Here is a 15096-nt window from a genome sequence, read left to right as displayed (position 1 = left end):
TTTTACACCCACAGTTTGTAAATTCTGCCTACAGGCTTGTAAAGACCAGCCTGTAAACTTCTGTCTTATAATCATTCAGAAAGTAAACATGAAAATGAGAAAAATAAGCCAGTTGATAATTTTGAAGAATAAAATATAAGAACTTCAAATAGTAAGTTATAAAAACAATTTTTATCTGTTTTTAATGTAGTTCAGTTTGATTTTGCTTTTTAATATAACTTTGGTCTTCTATCAAAGGATAATATATCTTAAGGTTTATTTGTTCTATTAAAATAAGCTTATTTGTCCTATTAAAATAAGCTTAATACTATATTACAGTAATATTTTTATCCAAAAGATAATGTATTTTCATATGCCACAAAAAATATTGACTTGATTTCTAAAATTTCCAAATGATGTCCCTGAGATTATAACTTACTCAGAGAATTCGTGAATAAAAGTTTGATTTCTTACAGAAGTTGGAACTCCGGAGATGAAATGTCTTGGGTCTTTTCACTATACCACCAAGTTGTGTTTTCTATTCTGTTTTGTATTGTTGTCTCTTACACTTTTATAGTACTCTCCTTGGACTTTATGGTCTGCTAGGTCAAGTACAGTGAATTCTTATTTCTCTTGAATTGGCAGGTCGAGTGCTTGTATTTAGTAAGAATGTAATAAGTTTTTTATTGAATTTGACATTAATAGAAGTGTAATTGATGTATATAAATGTTGTATAATGTTTTTAAAAAACATTACTGAAGGTTTCTTCTAATGATGGGCTTGGTTATTTGAACTTTGAGAACTAAAATTTGGACAAAATAAAGTTTAAAAATATTTAAGAAGTAGTAAAGAAATGACAATATGGAATAGCCAAACCACAGAGTGAAAAACCCAGTGAGTGGTGCCTGGCTGGCTCAGCTGGTAGAGTATGTTAACTTAATCTCAGGATTGTGAATTCTAGCCCTCACTGTTCATGGGGCCTACTTAAAAGCAGAAAAGAAAAAAAAAACCAATGAATCTCAAGTAGGGTAAATAAAATATAATCCGTATTTCAGCCTGTTGTGAAACTAAAGAAAACCATTAGACACTAGCCTACAAGATTCTAGGTCTAAAGGCTGTGGCCTGGATGCCTGGGTGGTTCAGTCAGTTAAGACTCCCACTCTTGGGTCTGCTCAGGTCAAGATTTCATGATTATGAAACTGAGCCCCAGTTTGTGAGACTGAGCCAGTCTCTGCATTTCTCTGGCTCTGCATTTCCCTCTTTCCCTCTATCTCTGCCCCTCTTCTGATTGTTCTTTCTCTCTCAAAAAAAAAAAAAAAAAACAAAAAAAACCCCCCACAAAACCCAAAAACTTAAAAAAAATAAAAAGAAGGCTGTGGCCAAGTAAATGTTTTACTTTTTTTTTTTTTTTTTGAAGTTTTATTTATTTGAGAGAGACAGAGACAGTATGAGTCGGGGAGGAGGAGGAGGAGAGAGAGAGAGAGAGAGAGAGAGAGAGAGAGAATCTCAACCAAGCTCTGAGATACCAGCTCAGAGCCTGATGTGGAGTTTGAACTCATGAAACTGTGAGTTCATGATCTGAGCCGAAACCTAGAGTTGGATGCTGAACTGACTGAGCCACCCAGGTGCGTTGGCCAAGTAAACATTTTAAATAATAACTGAACTTGTGACTGATAACACTATATTATTGCCTAAAATTACTTGCCAGGACTCTAATATAGATCTGTAACTGTACAGAAGAACCTTCATCAGTGCTTTTCCTGAACATACAGTGAGGGGACAGTGAGGGTACTGACAGACCTTAAAGCATATATAACATTGCGTAAGCATTTTCCTATACAAATTTAGCATAGTGAAGGTTGAATGTTTCCTTTGATTTGCAGTCCTTCCCATGCAACTCGTTAAAGTGAATAGTTTCTTGTATCTCTTTTTATAAGATGAAAGGGCAAATCTTTGTAGTTTTCCAGAGGTTTTTTTTGGGAAATTTGAAAAGATTCTGAAAATTTTACCTTATCTTTTATATTAAGGACCTGATTTGCAGAAGGAAAAATTAAGGTTGTCAGCGACTTTGACCATTGATTTAGATAGGATCAAGAGTATTGAGAAACATACTTGGAAAATGTGTTTACCTGTTTAATCAAAGAGACGGTACAACATTTAAAATTAAACAGAACGTAACATGATTGGAAAAAACCTTAGTTTTTTCGTAAGTGGGGAACCTTTGCTTTCTTATATAACTAAGGAATGATAAAGACAGCATAACACACAGAAAACTTCTCCTGCAGATAAGCGAGTGTACATGACCGTGGCAGTGGATATGGTGGTCACAGAGGTGGTGGAGCCTGTCCGCTTTCTCCTGGAGACGGTTGTACGTGTGTATCCTGCAAATGAGCGATTTTGGTATTTCAGCAGAAAGACTTTCACAGAGACGTTCTTCATGAGGTTGAAACAGGTAGGACCTTTTGTTCTTTTCATATAATAACCTATATTTTTTCTTGTTTTTTTAACACCAAGGTAATTTCTTAAGTAGTGATAAAAAGCAATAAAATTCCTGAAATAATCAAGTGATCTTTAGAGTCAACCAATAGGATATTTGAAAAATTTACATCGAGGTAATGAAAGTTAAAAAAAAAAAAGGTTAGTATAATTATTATGCACTTGTTTCACTAGAAACCTGTAATGTGTACCTGTGAAGTATCCACATACTTAATTGAAATATTGATTTTATATATAAAACAAGATCCTTTTATATACAGTTATTTAAAACCAAAAAGACAGGACACAGAAATAGCATATCTTTATAAAATTATAATAAAAAAATTTCCAAGTAGTACCTGTGATAATTGTCATTATTATTTCTACCAAAATATATATGAATGTATTATGTAACTTATCAGTAAGATTATAAGATTATTTTAATACTAAATTAGCAAAAGTGGGTTTTTTTTGACATCCCTATATCAGGTAGTGTTAGGTAAAATACATAATTTTTGTTTTGGAATAAAGGAAGAAGGTAACAGTGAAAAATAATTGGAATTCTAAATGTCTATTTTGTGAAATGAGGATAAAATGCTCTATTTGAATAATGGAAATCCTTTATATATTATTTAGTACTACCATTTCCCAAATTTAATAATGCTTGCTGCTTCATAGACTATACTCTGTGAAATGCAATATGGTAAAAGCAAGTATCAGTGTAGTGAACAAATAAAGAAGCCCCTTATCCATTTTTATATAAAAAACTTGTGGCTCAGTTAGGCTTCATATACTAGATACTTTGAAATTATTGTGTTTTTTGTCTTTCATAAAATTATTAGAGCAATGATTTGACACAACTTTTATTACTGTTTAGACTATTTCCTTTTTTTTGTAGCATATTCTAGTGAAGATTTTATGAACAGTGTTCAAAATATTAGTCTCCTGAGTATCTTTTCAAATTTCATTATGGCATATTTTCCTCCCTCCCTTCTTTTCTTTGATTTTTTGGTAACTTAATTGTTTTGACTATTGAAGAATTCATTTGCTATTTTGAGCCAAAGGATTATTTAGAGTTGTGTAAGAGTAAATAAAGGAGCTATATAGAAAGAATGGTCATCATTCTTCCAGTGACAATTAATAAATTACATTAATTCTTCCTTTTTGAGACCTGATAAAAAGTTAGCTTTTTCTTGGGATGCCTGGGTGGCTTAGTCAGTTAGGTGTCTGACTCTTTGACTTCAGCTCAGGTCATGATCCTGAGGCTCTTTGCTGACAGTGTGGATCCTGTTTGGGATTCTCTCTCTCTCTCTCTCTCTCTCTGCCTCTCTTCTGCTCATGCTCTCTCTCTCTCAAAATAAATAAATAAACCTTAAAAAAGAAGTTAGCTTTTTCTCACATATGTGTGTTAATGTATATACATATATGGCAAGATAAACAAGAGTACTAGGATTTATATATTTATATAAATTTTAAGAATATATGTTAAATTTTTATTAGATATTATTTTCATGTTTTAAAAATTACTGATGTTTTTTTATGAATGAGTAGCAACTAATTAAACATTAAAAATACTGCACAAGGTCGTTTCATGTGAATTAAGATTAATTTAAAATTACCTAAAATATTCAGGTCTATTAAATGTAACTTATTTTTTATTCTTATTATGAACAATTTTATGCCAGAATATTAGAAAATGTAGATGTAATGGACAAAATCCTCAAAAACCCAATTTACCAAAATGATGGACACAGGTATAAATAGAAAATCTGAATTGTTGTATGTATAAAATATGTTGAATATGCAATCAGAATTTTTCTTGCAAAGTGAACTTACTATGAAAACTTTCACTGATGAATGCCTTCAAACCTTGTGCACTAGGGAAATGTACACATATACGGACATGCATGCATACACGTGAACATGTGAACACACATGCACACACAGATGCATACACATACCAAACAACACAGGCTTCCCCTGAGAATAGAGAAAGAAGGAGAACCCCTCAAGACATTTTCAGGTGTTTAGTAAATTCCACTTAGTTAACATACAGTGTAATTATTAGTTTCAAGTATACAATGTAGTGATTCAACGCTCCATATAACACCTCGTGCTCATCACAAGTGCATTATCAAACTGGTTTAAATGAATATCAGATATAATGAAGATGGTTTCTAATTTTGGTATAATCCATGTTCAAGCCGTGGAGACTGAAGGCATACCTGCCCTGAGCAGAAATAATGAAAAGGAAAAAAATTGAAATTTAGAGAAGTTAAATGAATTACTAAAGTTTATTTGAATAATTATTGCAAGGGCTGAGAGTATACCTCCTTACTATAAGTCACACTATGTTGCTCTAAGGCCAAGCTACTTTCTTTCTTTCTTTCTTTCATTCAGTATTTCAGATACTGGGTTGGTTTGTGGCTATTGATAGTAATTTCAAGATGTCAGTCTAGACTAGAGAGCATTGGTAGAAAGAAGGGATTAGGTTAGCATTGAATGCCATTATTACCTTGAAAACTCTGGGTCTAGGCCACTCCTAATATAAAGGATTCAAAGGAGAACGGGTTAGTTTCAGTTTTGAGTGATTTGGACCTCAGGCACTTAGAATCATTCTGGGATTACTGGATTTACTAAATAAACCCAGAACTGGTCCTCTACTCAAACAGTATGAGATCAGATTCCTGGGGGATAATAACGTATTGGTTGGGATTCCCCATCCCCAAATTATTTTTTTCTTGTCAGTTTTCCTGCTGTCAAATACAGTAGGAGCTTATCTGTATGCTGAGGAATGTAGGAAAGTATGATTTACACTAATTAGTGTCCATTTGGGGCCAAATGGCATCTTCATTTCATTCATTTTACACTTGCAGGGAGTGAAAAGAGCATGTAAGAAGGGGACTGAAGGGAGTCTGTGAAAATTTCTGAGAGAGAGCCCTGTGACCTGAGGCCTGACAGAGGATTTAGAATTTAATTAAAGTAGGGAACAGTGTGTGCAAATGCCCATAGGGCTGGAAAGACTAGGGAGCACACAAGAGGGGAAGACAGTAGGTGATGAGACGAAGCTAGGTCCCTGATCACATGAGAATTCGTAGTCTGTGGTAAGGGTTTTTTCTACATCAGCTTTTTTGAAGTGTAATTATCACACAGTACAATGCACCCTCTTTATGACTTTGGGCAAATTTATACACTTGAATAACCACCATTAAAATTAACATAGACAATGTTTGTATTACACTGAAAAATTCCACTTTGCCATCCCACCCATTCCTCCCCAGGCTCAGCCTCAAACAAGCAGTAGTCTCTTTCTGACATTGTAGATTAGAATTGTCTTTTCTAGCATTTCATATAACTGAAATTGTGTACACTATGAGCTCTTTTGTGTAAGTCTTCTTTCATATAACAGTGTTTTTGAGATTCATCCATGTTGTGTGTGCAGTAACTCATTCCTTTTTATTATGAAATGATAGGCCTTTGTAAGTATATACCACAGTTTATCCATTTATCTGTTTGGAATTTTAGTTGTTTCTCATTTTGGCTAGTATGGTTAAAGCTGCTGTGTGCATGTCTTTGTGTAGACGTAGGTTTTCATTTATCTTGGATAGATACCTAGAAGTGGAATAGCGGGGTCATAGGGTAAGTGGATGCTTCATAAGAGACAGCCAAACTGTTTTCTAAAGTGCTTGCTCATTTTATTTTCCCTCTGTTGATGTACATGTATTCCAGTTTCTCTTCATCCTTGTCAATGCTTAGTATTGTCAGCCGTTTAAATTTTAGCTTCTTACGGATGTGTAGATATAACTGATTGCAGTGTTAATTTGCATTTCACAATGATTCTGAACTTCTTATGCTTATGTATAGGTCATTTATATATCTTCATTATAAATACTTAAATTTTTTGCCCACTTTTTTGTTTGTATTACTGAGTTGCAAGGGTTCATTATATATTCTGAGTATGTCTTTTGTCACATACACTAGTTCCAAATATTTCCCCCTAACAATGGCTTGCATTTTTATTTTCTTATCAGTGCCTTTTGAAGAGCTGCGTTCTTAATTTTGATAGCTATATTTATCAATTTTTAAAAATTATTTATACTTTTTGACCATTGATTCCTGGACTCTATATTCCATGCCATTGATCTTTAGGTCTTTTTTGTACCAATAAATACCACACAGTCTTGGCCACTACAATGTTTTAGCAAATTTTAAAGTCTGGTGTTTTAAGATTTCTGACATTTTTCAAAGTTGTTTTGTCTGTTTCAAGTATTTTGCATTTTTTATCTGAATTTTAGCATTAGTTTGTCAGTTTGTAGAAAAATGTCTGCCACAATTTTGATTGGGATTGCCTTATATCGCTTTGGAAAGACTTACTATCTTAACAATATTAGGCCTTTCCCATATCTGAAAAGCTAACATCATCCTCAGGGGGGAAAAACTGAGAGCCTTACCCCTAAGGTCAGGAACAAGATAAGAATGCCCACTCTCACCACTTTTATTCAACATAGTACCAGAAGTCCTAGCCACAGCATCAGAAAACTAAAAGAAATGAAAGGCATCCAAGTTGGTAAGGGAGAAGTAAAATTTTCACTATACTCTACATAAAAAACATGAAAGATGCTACTCAAAAAACTGGTAACACCGAAACATTAATTCAGTAAAGTCACAGGATACAAAATCACTGTATAGAAATCTGTTGCGTTTCTATATGCCAGTAATGAATCAGCAGAAAGAGGAACTGAGAAAACAATGTAATTTATAATTGCACTAAAAATATTAGGGTACTTAGGAATAAACCTAACCAAAGAGATGGAATACCTGTATTCTGCAAACTATAAGTCATTCAAGAAAGAAATGAAGATGACACAGGAACTGGAAAGACATTCCAGTGCTCATAGATTGGAAGAATATTGTTCACTTGTCTATACTACCCAAAGCAGTCTGCAAATTTAATGCAACCCCTATCAAAATGCCACCAGCATCTTTCATAGAACTAGAACAAATAATCCTAAAATTTGTATGGAAACATAAAGATCCTGGATAGTCAAAGCAACCTTGAAAAAGAAAAGTAAAGCTGGAGGCATCACAATTCCAGATTTCAAAATATGTTACAAAGCTGTAGTGATCAAAACAGTATGGTACTGACACAAAAATAATCATACAGATCAATGGAACAGATTAGAAAACCCAGAAATAGACCCACAATTACATGGTCAGTTAATCTTTGACAAAGCAGAAAGAATATCCAATGGGAAAAAGACAGTCTTTTTAACAAATGGTTTTGGGAAAACTGGACAGCTACATCCAAGAGAATGAAACTGGACCACTTTTTCAACCATACACAAAAATAAATTCAAAATGGATTAAAGACCTAAATGTGAGATCTGAACCCATAAAAATCCTACAAGAGAACACAGGCAGTAATTTCTCTGATATTGGCTATAGCACCTTTTCTATAGATAGGTCCCCAAGGCAAGGGCAACAAAAGCAAAAATAAACCACTGGGACTTCATAAAAATAAAAGCTTCTACACTGCAAAGGAAATAATCAATGAAACTAAAAGGCCACCTATGGAATGGAAAAAGATATTTGCAAATGACATATCTGATAAAAGGTTACTATCCAAAATATATAAAGAACTGATACAACTCAACACCCCAAAAACACATAATCCAATTAAAAATGGGCAGAAGACATTAACAGACATTTCTCCAAAGAAGACATACAGATGGTCATCATACCGATAAAAGATGCTCGTCATCACTTATCAGTGAAATGCAAATCCACATTACAATAAGCTATCACCTCATACTTTCCAGAATGGCAGTACATAAGAAACAACATAAGATCAACAACAGAAGAAATAGGTGTTGACAAGGATGTAGAGAAAAAGGAACCCTTTTACACTATTGGTGGGAATGCAAACTGGTGCAGCCACTGTGGAAAACAGTATGGAGGTTACTCAAAAGAGTAGAAATAGAACTATCCTCTGACCCAGCAATCTCCCTGAGTCATACTAGGAATACTAGGAATTTATCCAAAGGATACAAAAATGCTGATTTGAAGGAGCACATGCACCCCAATGTTTATAGTAGCATTATTTGCAATACCAATATACGGAAACAGCTCAAGTGTCCATCAATTAGTGAATGAATGAAGAAAAAGTGATTGATCTATATCTATATATCTACATGTGTACATCTATATTTATATCTATATGTCTATCTCACCTCAAAGGAATATTATTCAGCCATAAAAAAGAATTAAGTCTTGCCATTTGCAACATGGATTGAGCTGGAGAGTAAAGTGCTAAGTGAAATAAGTCAGAGAAAGACAAATACCATATGATTTCACTGATATGTGGAATTTAAGAAATAAATCAACAAAGAGAAAGAGAGAAGATAACCAAGAAACAGACTCTTAACTCTAAAGAACAAAGTGATGGTTACCAAGGGAACATGTGTGCGGGTATAGGTGAAATAGGTGTTGGGGATTAAGGAGTGCAGTTGTCATGATGATCACTGGGTGATTAAAAATAAAAACTTAAAACAACCCACTAATATCAAGCCTTCCAATCAATGTAGGTGGCATATCACATAGTACATAGCTTTTCTTTAATTTCTCTGAGCAGTGTTGTTAGTTTTAGTAGATAGGTTTTACTCATATTTTGTCACATTGTCTCAAGGAATTTAATATTTTTATGTGACTAAAAGATGTATTTTGGGTTTTTTTTTATTTTTTAATTTTAAAATTTAAATCCAAGTTAGTTACCATATAGTATAATAATGATTCCAGGAATAGAATTTAGTGATTCATCACTTACATATAATACTCAGTGCTCATAGTAACAAGTGTCCTCCTTAATGCCCCTTACCTATTTAGCCCAACCCCCAACTCAAGACCTTGCCAGGAACCGTCAGTTTGTTCTCTGTATTTAAGAGTCTCTTATGGTTTGTCTCCCTCTCAGTTTTTATTTCTGCTTCCCTTCCCTTCTCTTATCTTCATCTGTTTTGTATCTTAAATTCCACATGAGTGAAATCATATGATATTTGTCTTCCTCTGACTGGCTTATTTCACTTAGCATAACACACTCTAGTTCCATCTATGTTGTTGTAAATGGAACAATTTCATTCTTTTTGATTGCCAAGTAATACTCTATTGTATATATATACCACATCTTCTTTATCTGTTTATCAGTCAGTGGACATTTAAGGTCTTTCCATACTTTGGCTATTGTCAGTAGTGCTGCTATAAACATTGGGGTGCATGTGCCCCTTCAAATCAGCACTCTGTATCCTTTGGATAAACACCTAGTAGTGTAATTGCTGGGTTATAAGGTAGTTTTTTGTTTTTTGTTTTTTAATTTTTTGATGACCTCCATACTGTTTTCCAGAGTGGATACACCAGTTTGCATTCCCACCAGCAGTGCAAAAAGGTTCTTTCTCTGCATTTTCGCCAACTTCTGTTGTTGCAAGTTGTTAATTTTAGTGATTCTGACAGGTGTGAGGTTATATATCATTGTGGTTTTGATTTGTAGTTCCCTGATGATGAGTGACATTGAGCATCTTTTCATGTGTCTGTTAGCTAGCTGTTACATTTAGGTCTTTCATCCATTTTGAATTTATTTTTGTGTGTGTAAGAAAGTGGTCCAGGTTCATTCTTATGCATGTCATTCCAGTTTTCTGAACACCATTTGCTGAAGAGACTGTCTTTTTTCCATTGGATATTCTTTCCTGCTTTGTCAAAGATTAGTTGGCCATACATTTGTGGGGCCATTTCTGGGTTCTAGATTCTGTTCCATTGATCTATGTGTCTTTTTTTGTGCTAGTACCGTAGTGACTTGATGATTATAGCTTTGTAATACAGCTTGAAGTCGGGAATTGTGATGCCTCCAGCTTACAGTTTTCTTTTTCAGGATTGCTTTGACTACTCAGCATCTTTTCTGGTTCCATACAAATTTAAGGGTTGTTTGCTCTACCTCTGTGAAGAATGCTGGTGTTATTTGATACGAGTTGAATGCACCGTTGAATCTATATTCAGTCTACATTGAGTATGTAGATTGCTTTGGGTAGTACCAACATTTTAACAATATTTGTTCTTCCAACCCATGACCATGGAATGGTTTTCCATTTTTTGGTGTCTTCTTCAATTTCTTTCATAAGTTTTCTATAGTTTTCAGTGTATAGATTTTTACCTCTTTAGTTAGTTTTATTATTAGGTATTTTAAGATTTTGGTGCAGTTGTAAATGAGATCTATTCCCTGATTTCTCTTTCAGCTGTTTCATTATTATTGGTGTATAGAAATGCAACTGAATTTCTGTACATTGATTTTATATCCTGTGACTTTGCTGAATTCTCGTATCCGTTCTGGCAGTCTTTTGGTGGAGTCTTCCAGGTTTCCACATAGAGTATCGTGTCGTCTGCAAAGAGTGAAAGTTTGACTTCCTCCTTGCTTATTTGGATGCCTTTTATTTCATTTTGTTGTCTGATTACTAAGGCCAGGACTTCCAACACTATGTTGAATAACAGTGGGGAGAGTGGACATCCTACTCATATTCCTGACCTTAGGGGGAAAGGCCTCAGTTTTTCCCCGTTGAGGATGATATTAGCGGTGGATCTTTCATATATGGCCTTTATAATCTTGAAGTATGATCCTTTTATCTTTACTTTCTTGAGGTTTGTTATCAAGAAAGGATGCTTTGTTTTGTCAAATGTTTTTCTTGCATCTATTGAGAGGATCATGTGGTTCTTATTCTTTCTTTTATTAATGTGATATATCACATTGATTTGTGGATATTGAGGCAGCCCTGCATCCTAGGAATAAACCCCACTTGATCATGGTGAATTATTATTTTAATGTATTCTTGGATCTGGTTTGCTGGTATCTTGTTGAGAATTTTTGCATCCATGTTCGTCAGGTAAATTGGTCTTACCAATTTAGCATTGGTAGTAGTTCTCCTTTTTAGTAGGGTCTTTGTCTGGTTTTGGAGTCAAGGTAATGTTGTCCTCATAGAAGGAGTTTGGAAGTTTTCCTTTCATTTCTGTTTTTTGGAAAACCTTCAAAAAATAGGCGTTAACTCTTCTTTAAATGTTTGGTAGAATTCCCCTGGAAAGCAATCTGGCTCTGGACTCTTGTTTATTGGGAGGTTTTTTTTTTCACATAAGATCTATTCATTTATTATTTCTGAGAGACAGGCTCTGTCAGCACAGAGCCCAGTGCAGGGCTTGAACTCATGAACTGTGAGATCATGAGCTGAGCCAAAGTTGGACGTTTAAACTGAGTCATCCAGGTGCCCCGCTGGGAGATATTGGATTACTGTTTCAATTTCTTTACTAGTTATAAGTCTGTGCAAATTTTCTATTTCTTTGTTTCATTTTTGGTAGTCTATATGTTTCTAGGAATTTGTCCATTTCTCCCAGATTGCCCCGTTTGTTGGCATATAATTGTTCACAGTAGTCTCTTATTATTGTTTGTATTTCTTTGGTGTTGGTTGTGATCTCTCCTTTCATTCATGATTTTATTTATTTGGGTCCTTTTCTTTTTCTTTGTATCAGTCTGGCTAGGGGTTTATCAACGGTTTCCGGTTTCACTGATCTGTTTTTTCCCTCCAGTATCATTGATTTGTGCTTTAATCTTCATTATTTCCCTTCTTCTACTGTTTTTGGGCTTTATTTGCTGTTCTTTTTCCAGCTCTTTTAGGTGTGAGGTTATATTGTATATTTGAGACCTTTCTTCCTTCTTTAGGAAGGCTGAGATTGCTATATATGTTTTCCTCTTATGACTGCCTTTGCTGCATCCCAAAGGTTTTGGGCTGTGGTGTTATCATTTTCATTGGCTTCCATATACTTTTTAATTTCCCCTTTAATTTCTTAGTTAACCCATTCATTCTTTAGTAGGGCATTCTTTTTTTTAAAATATTTTATTTATTTTTGAGAGAGAGAGACAGAGACAGAGACAGCGTGAGCAGGGGAGGGTCAGAGAGAGAGAGACATAGAATCCAAAGACAGGCTCCAGGCTCTGAGCTAGCTGTCAGCACAGAGCCCAATGTGGGGCTTGAACCCATGAACTGTGAGATCATGACCTGAGCTGAAGTTGGACGCTTAACTGACTGAGCCACCCAGGTGCCCCAGTAGGGTGTTCTTTAATCTCCAAGTACTTATGGTCTTTCCAATTTTTTTTTCTTGTGATTGATTTTGAGTTTCATAGTGTTGTGGTCTGAAAATATGCAATGTATGATCTCAATCTTTTTGTACTTGTTGAGGGCTGATTTGTGGCCCAGAATGTGATCTGTTCTGGAGAATGTTCCATGTGCACTGAAGAAGAATGTGTATTTTGCTGCTTTAGGGTGAAATGTTCTGAATATATCTGTTAAGTCCATCCAGTCCAGTGTGTCATTCAAAGCCATTGTTTCCTTGTTGAGTTTCCGCTTAGATGATCTGTCCATTGCTGTAAGTGGGATGTTGAAGTCCCCTTCTATTATATTATTAAATGAGTTTGTTTACGTGTGTGATTGATTTATATACTTGAGTGCCATTATTTTGGGGGTATAAACGTTTATAATTGTTAGATCATCTTGGTGGATAGACTGCTTAATTAATGACGTGATGCCCTTCTTCATCTCTTGTTACAGTATTTTAAAATCTAATTTGTCTCATGTAAGTATGGCTACTCCAGCTTTCTTTTGATGACCGTTAGAATGACAGATTGTTATTCATCCCTTTACTTTTAATCTGCAGGTGTCTTTAGGTCTAAAATGGGTCTCTTGCAGGCAACATATAGTTGGGTCTTGTTTTCTTATCCATTTGGATGCCCTGTGTCTTTGATTGGAGCATTTAGTCCATTGACATTTAGAGTGAGTACTGAAAGATAAGAATTTAGTGCCATTTAGTGCCTGTAGAGTTGGGAGTTTCTGGTAATAATCTCAGGTCCTTTCTAGTCTTTGTTGCTTTTGGTCTTTTTTGTTTTGTTTCATCTTTTTTCCACTTAAAGAGTCCCCCATAAAATTTCTTGCAAGGCTGGTTTAATGATCATGAACTTATGTAGCTTTTATTTGTCTGGGAGACTCATTATCTCTCCTTACATTTTGAATGACATCCTTTCTGAATAAAGAATTCTTGGCTGCATATTTTTCTGATTTGAGCATGTTGAAAATATCCTGCCACCCCTTTCTATCCTGCCAAGTTTCTCTGGATAGGTCTGCTGACAGCCTGATCTGTCTTCCCTTATAGGTTAAGGACTTTTTTTCCCTTGCTGCTTTCAGAATTCTTTCCTTGCCTGAGTATTTTGTGAATTTGACCATGATATGTCTTGTTATGGCTGTTTTTTTTGTTGAATCTAATGGGAGTTCTCTGTGCTTCTTGGATTTTGATGGAGGGTCTCATGCTATAATTTGGTCACACAAACCTTCTGTCCCTTTTTCTCTCTCTTTGTCTTCTGGGATTCATATGATTCAGATGTTACTCCTTTTTAATCAGTCACTGAGTTCTCTAAGTCTTGTATTGTGCCCTTTTTCCTTTGTTTCCCTCTTTTTTTTCTGCTTCATTATTCATAATTTTGTTTTCTGTATTACTGGTTTGCTGCTCTGCTTTGTTCATCCATGCCATTGTGGCTTTCATTCGAGATTGCATCTTGGTAATAGCATTTTTAATTTTTCCTGGCTAGATTTTACTTCTTTTATATCCGCAGGAAGGGATTCTGTGCTTTTTTCATCTCCAGCTAGTATTCTTCTTATTGTGGTTCTACATTCTGGTTCAGACATCTTGCTTACATCTGGGTTGATTAAGCCCCTGACTGACATTTCTTCTTGTTCTTTCTTTTGGGATGAATTCCTTTGTTTTGTTATTTTGGAGGAAGAAGAAAATTAATAGAATAAAAAATTAAAAATTAAAAGCAAAACAAATAAAGGAAGCTAGGTCCTACGTGTCTTTTGGTCTGCTTGTTGAAAAAGCTTGATAGTGTGTCTGCAGAATTCTGTGGCTCAGGTTATGCAGATTGTTGTGTTAATCCTCAGATAAATTTCCCAGGTGTTCAAAATGATTTGGTGCTGATCTGTGTTTAATGGATGAGACAAGCTCAGGGTCTCCATGCTGCTCCGCCATCTTAACTCCTTGCAAAAGATGTATTTTGTACAATTTAAATTTTTGATTGTTCATTGCTAGAATATAAACATTTACTTGTCCTTTGACCTTATTTCCTACAATCTTTCTAAGTTTATTAGTTTTATAAAGCCTTGAATGTTTTTTATATATGCAATAATGTCATCCAGTGTATAAAGACAGTTCATATCTTTTTTTTCCAATTTGATTACTTTAGTTTCTTTTTCTTGCCTTGCTGAATGTTTTTTTTTCCCCATGAATGTGTTGGATTTTATTAAATACTTTTTGTGTATATATATATGTTCAAGTTCCTTTTTTCTCCATTATTATGTTGAATGACACTGACTTTTCAAATGTTAAGCTAACTTTGCATTTTTTAGGATAAGCTCCACTTATCCTAATATCATGATGCTATTTTTTATATATATATTAGTATATTATTTTCATATATAAGCTAGATTTAAATTAGTAATACTTTGTTAAAGATTTTTACATCTATTTTCATGAAGACTGTTGGTCTGTAGTTTTATCATAAAGTCTTTGTCA

General features: G+C 34.5%; 1 protein-coding gene across 2 annotated transcripts in view; it reads left to right on the top strand.

The window, feature by feature from the left end:
• RABGAP1L (RAB GTPase activating protein 1 like) overlaps positions 1-15096 on the top strand; it is a 674356-nt gene that overhangs the window by 57344 nt on the left and 601916 nt on the right. For both annotated transcript variants that reach the window (XM_077763327.1, XM_077763328.1), the window contains exon 9: positions 2265-2431. In XM_077763327.1, the coding sequence (XP_077619453.1) occupies positions 2265-2431 (167 nt within the window). The remainder of the gene's footprint in view (positions 1-2264; positions 2432-15096) is intronic.

This window comes from Crocuta crocuta, unplaced genomic scaffold (assembly GCF_008692635.1).
Source record: "Crocuta crocuta isolate KB4526 unplaced genomic scaffold, BGI_CrCroc_1.0 scaffold3, whole genome shotgun sequence".
Lineage (NCBI taxonomy): Eukaryota > Metazoa > Chordata > Mammalia > Carnivora > Hyaenidae > Crocuta > Crocuta crocuta.
This window is presented reverse-complemented; position numbering and strand designations above follow the sequence as displayed.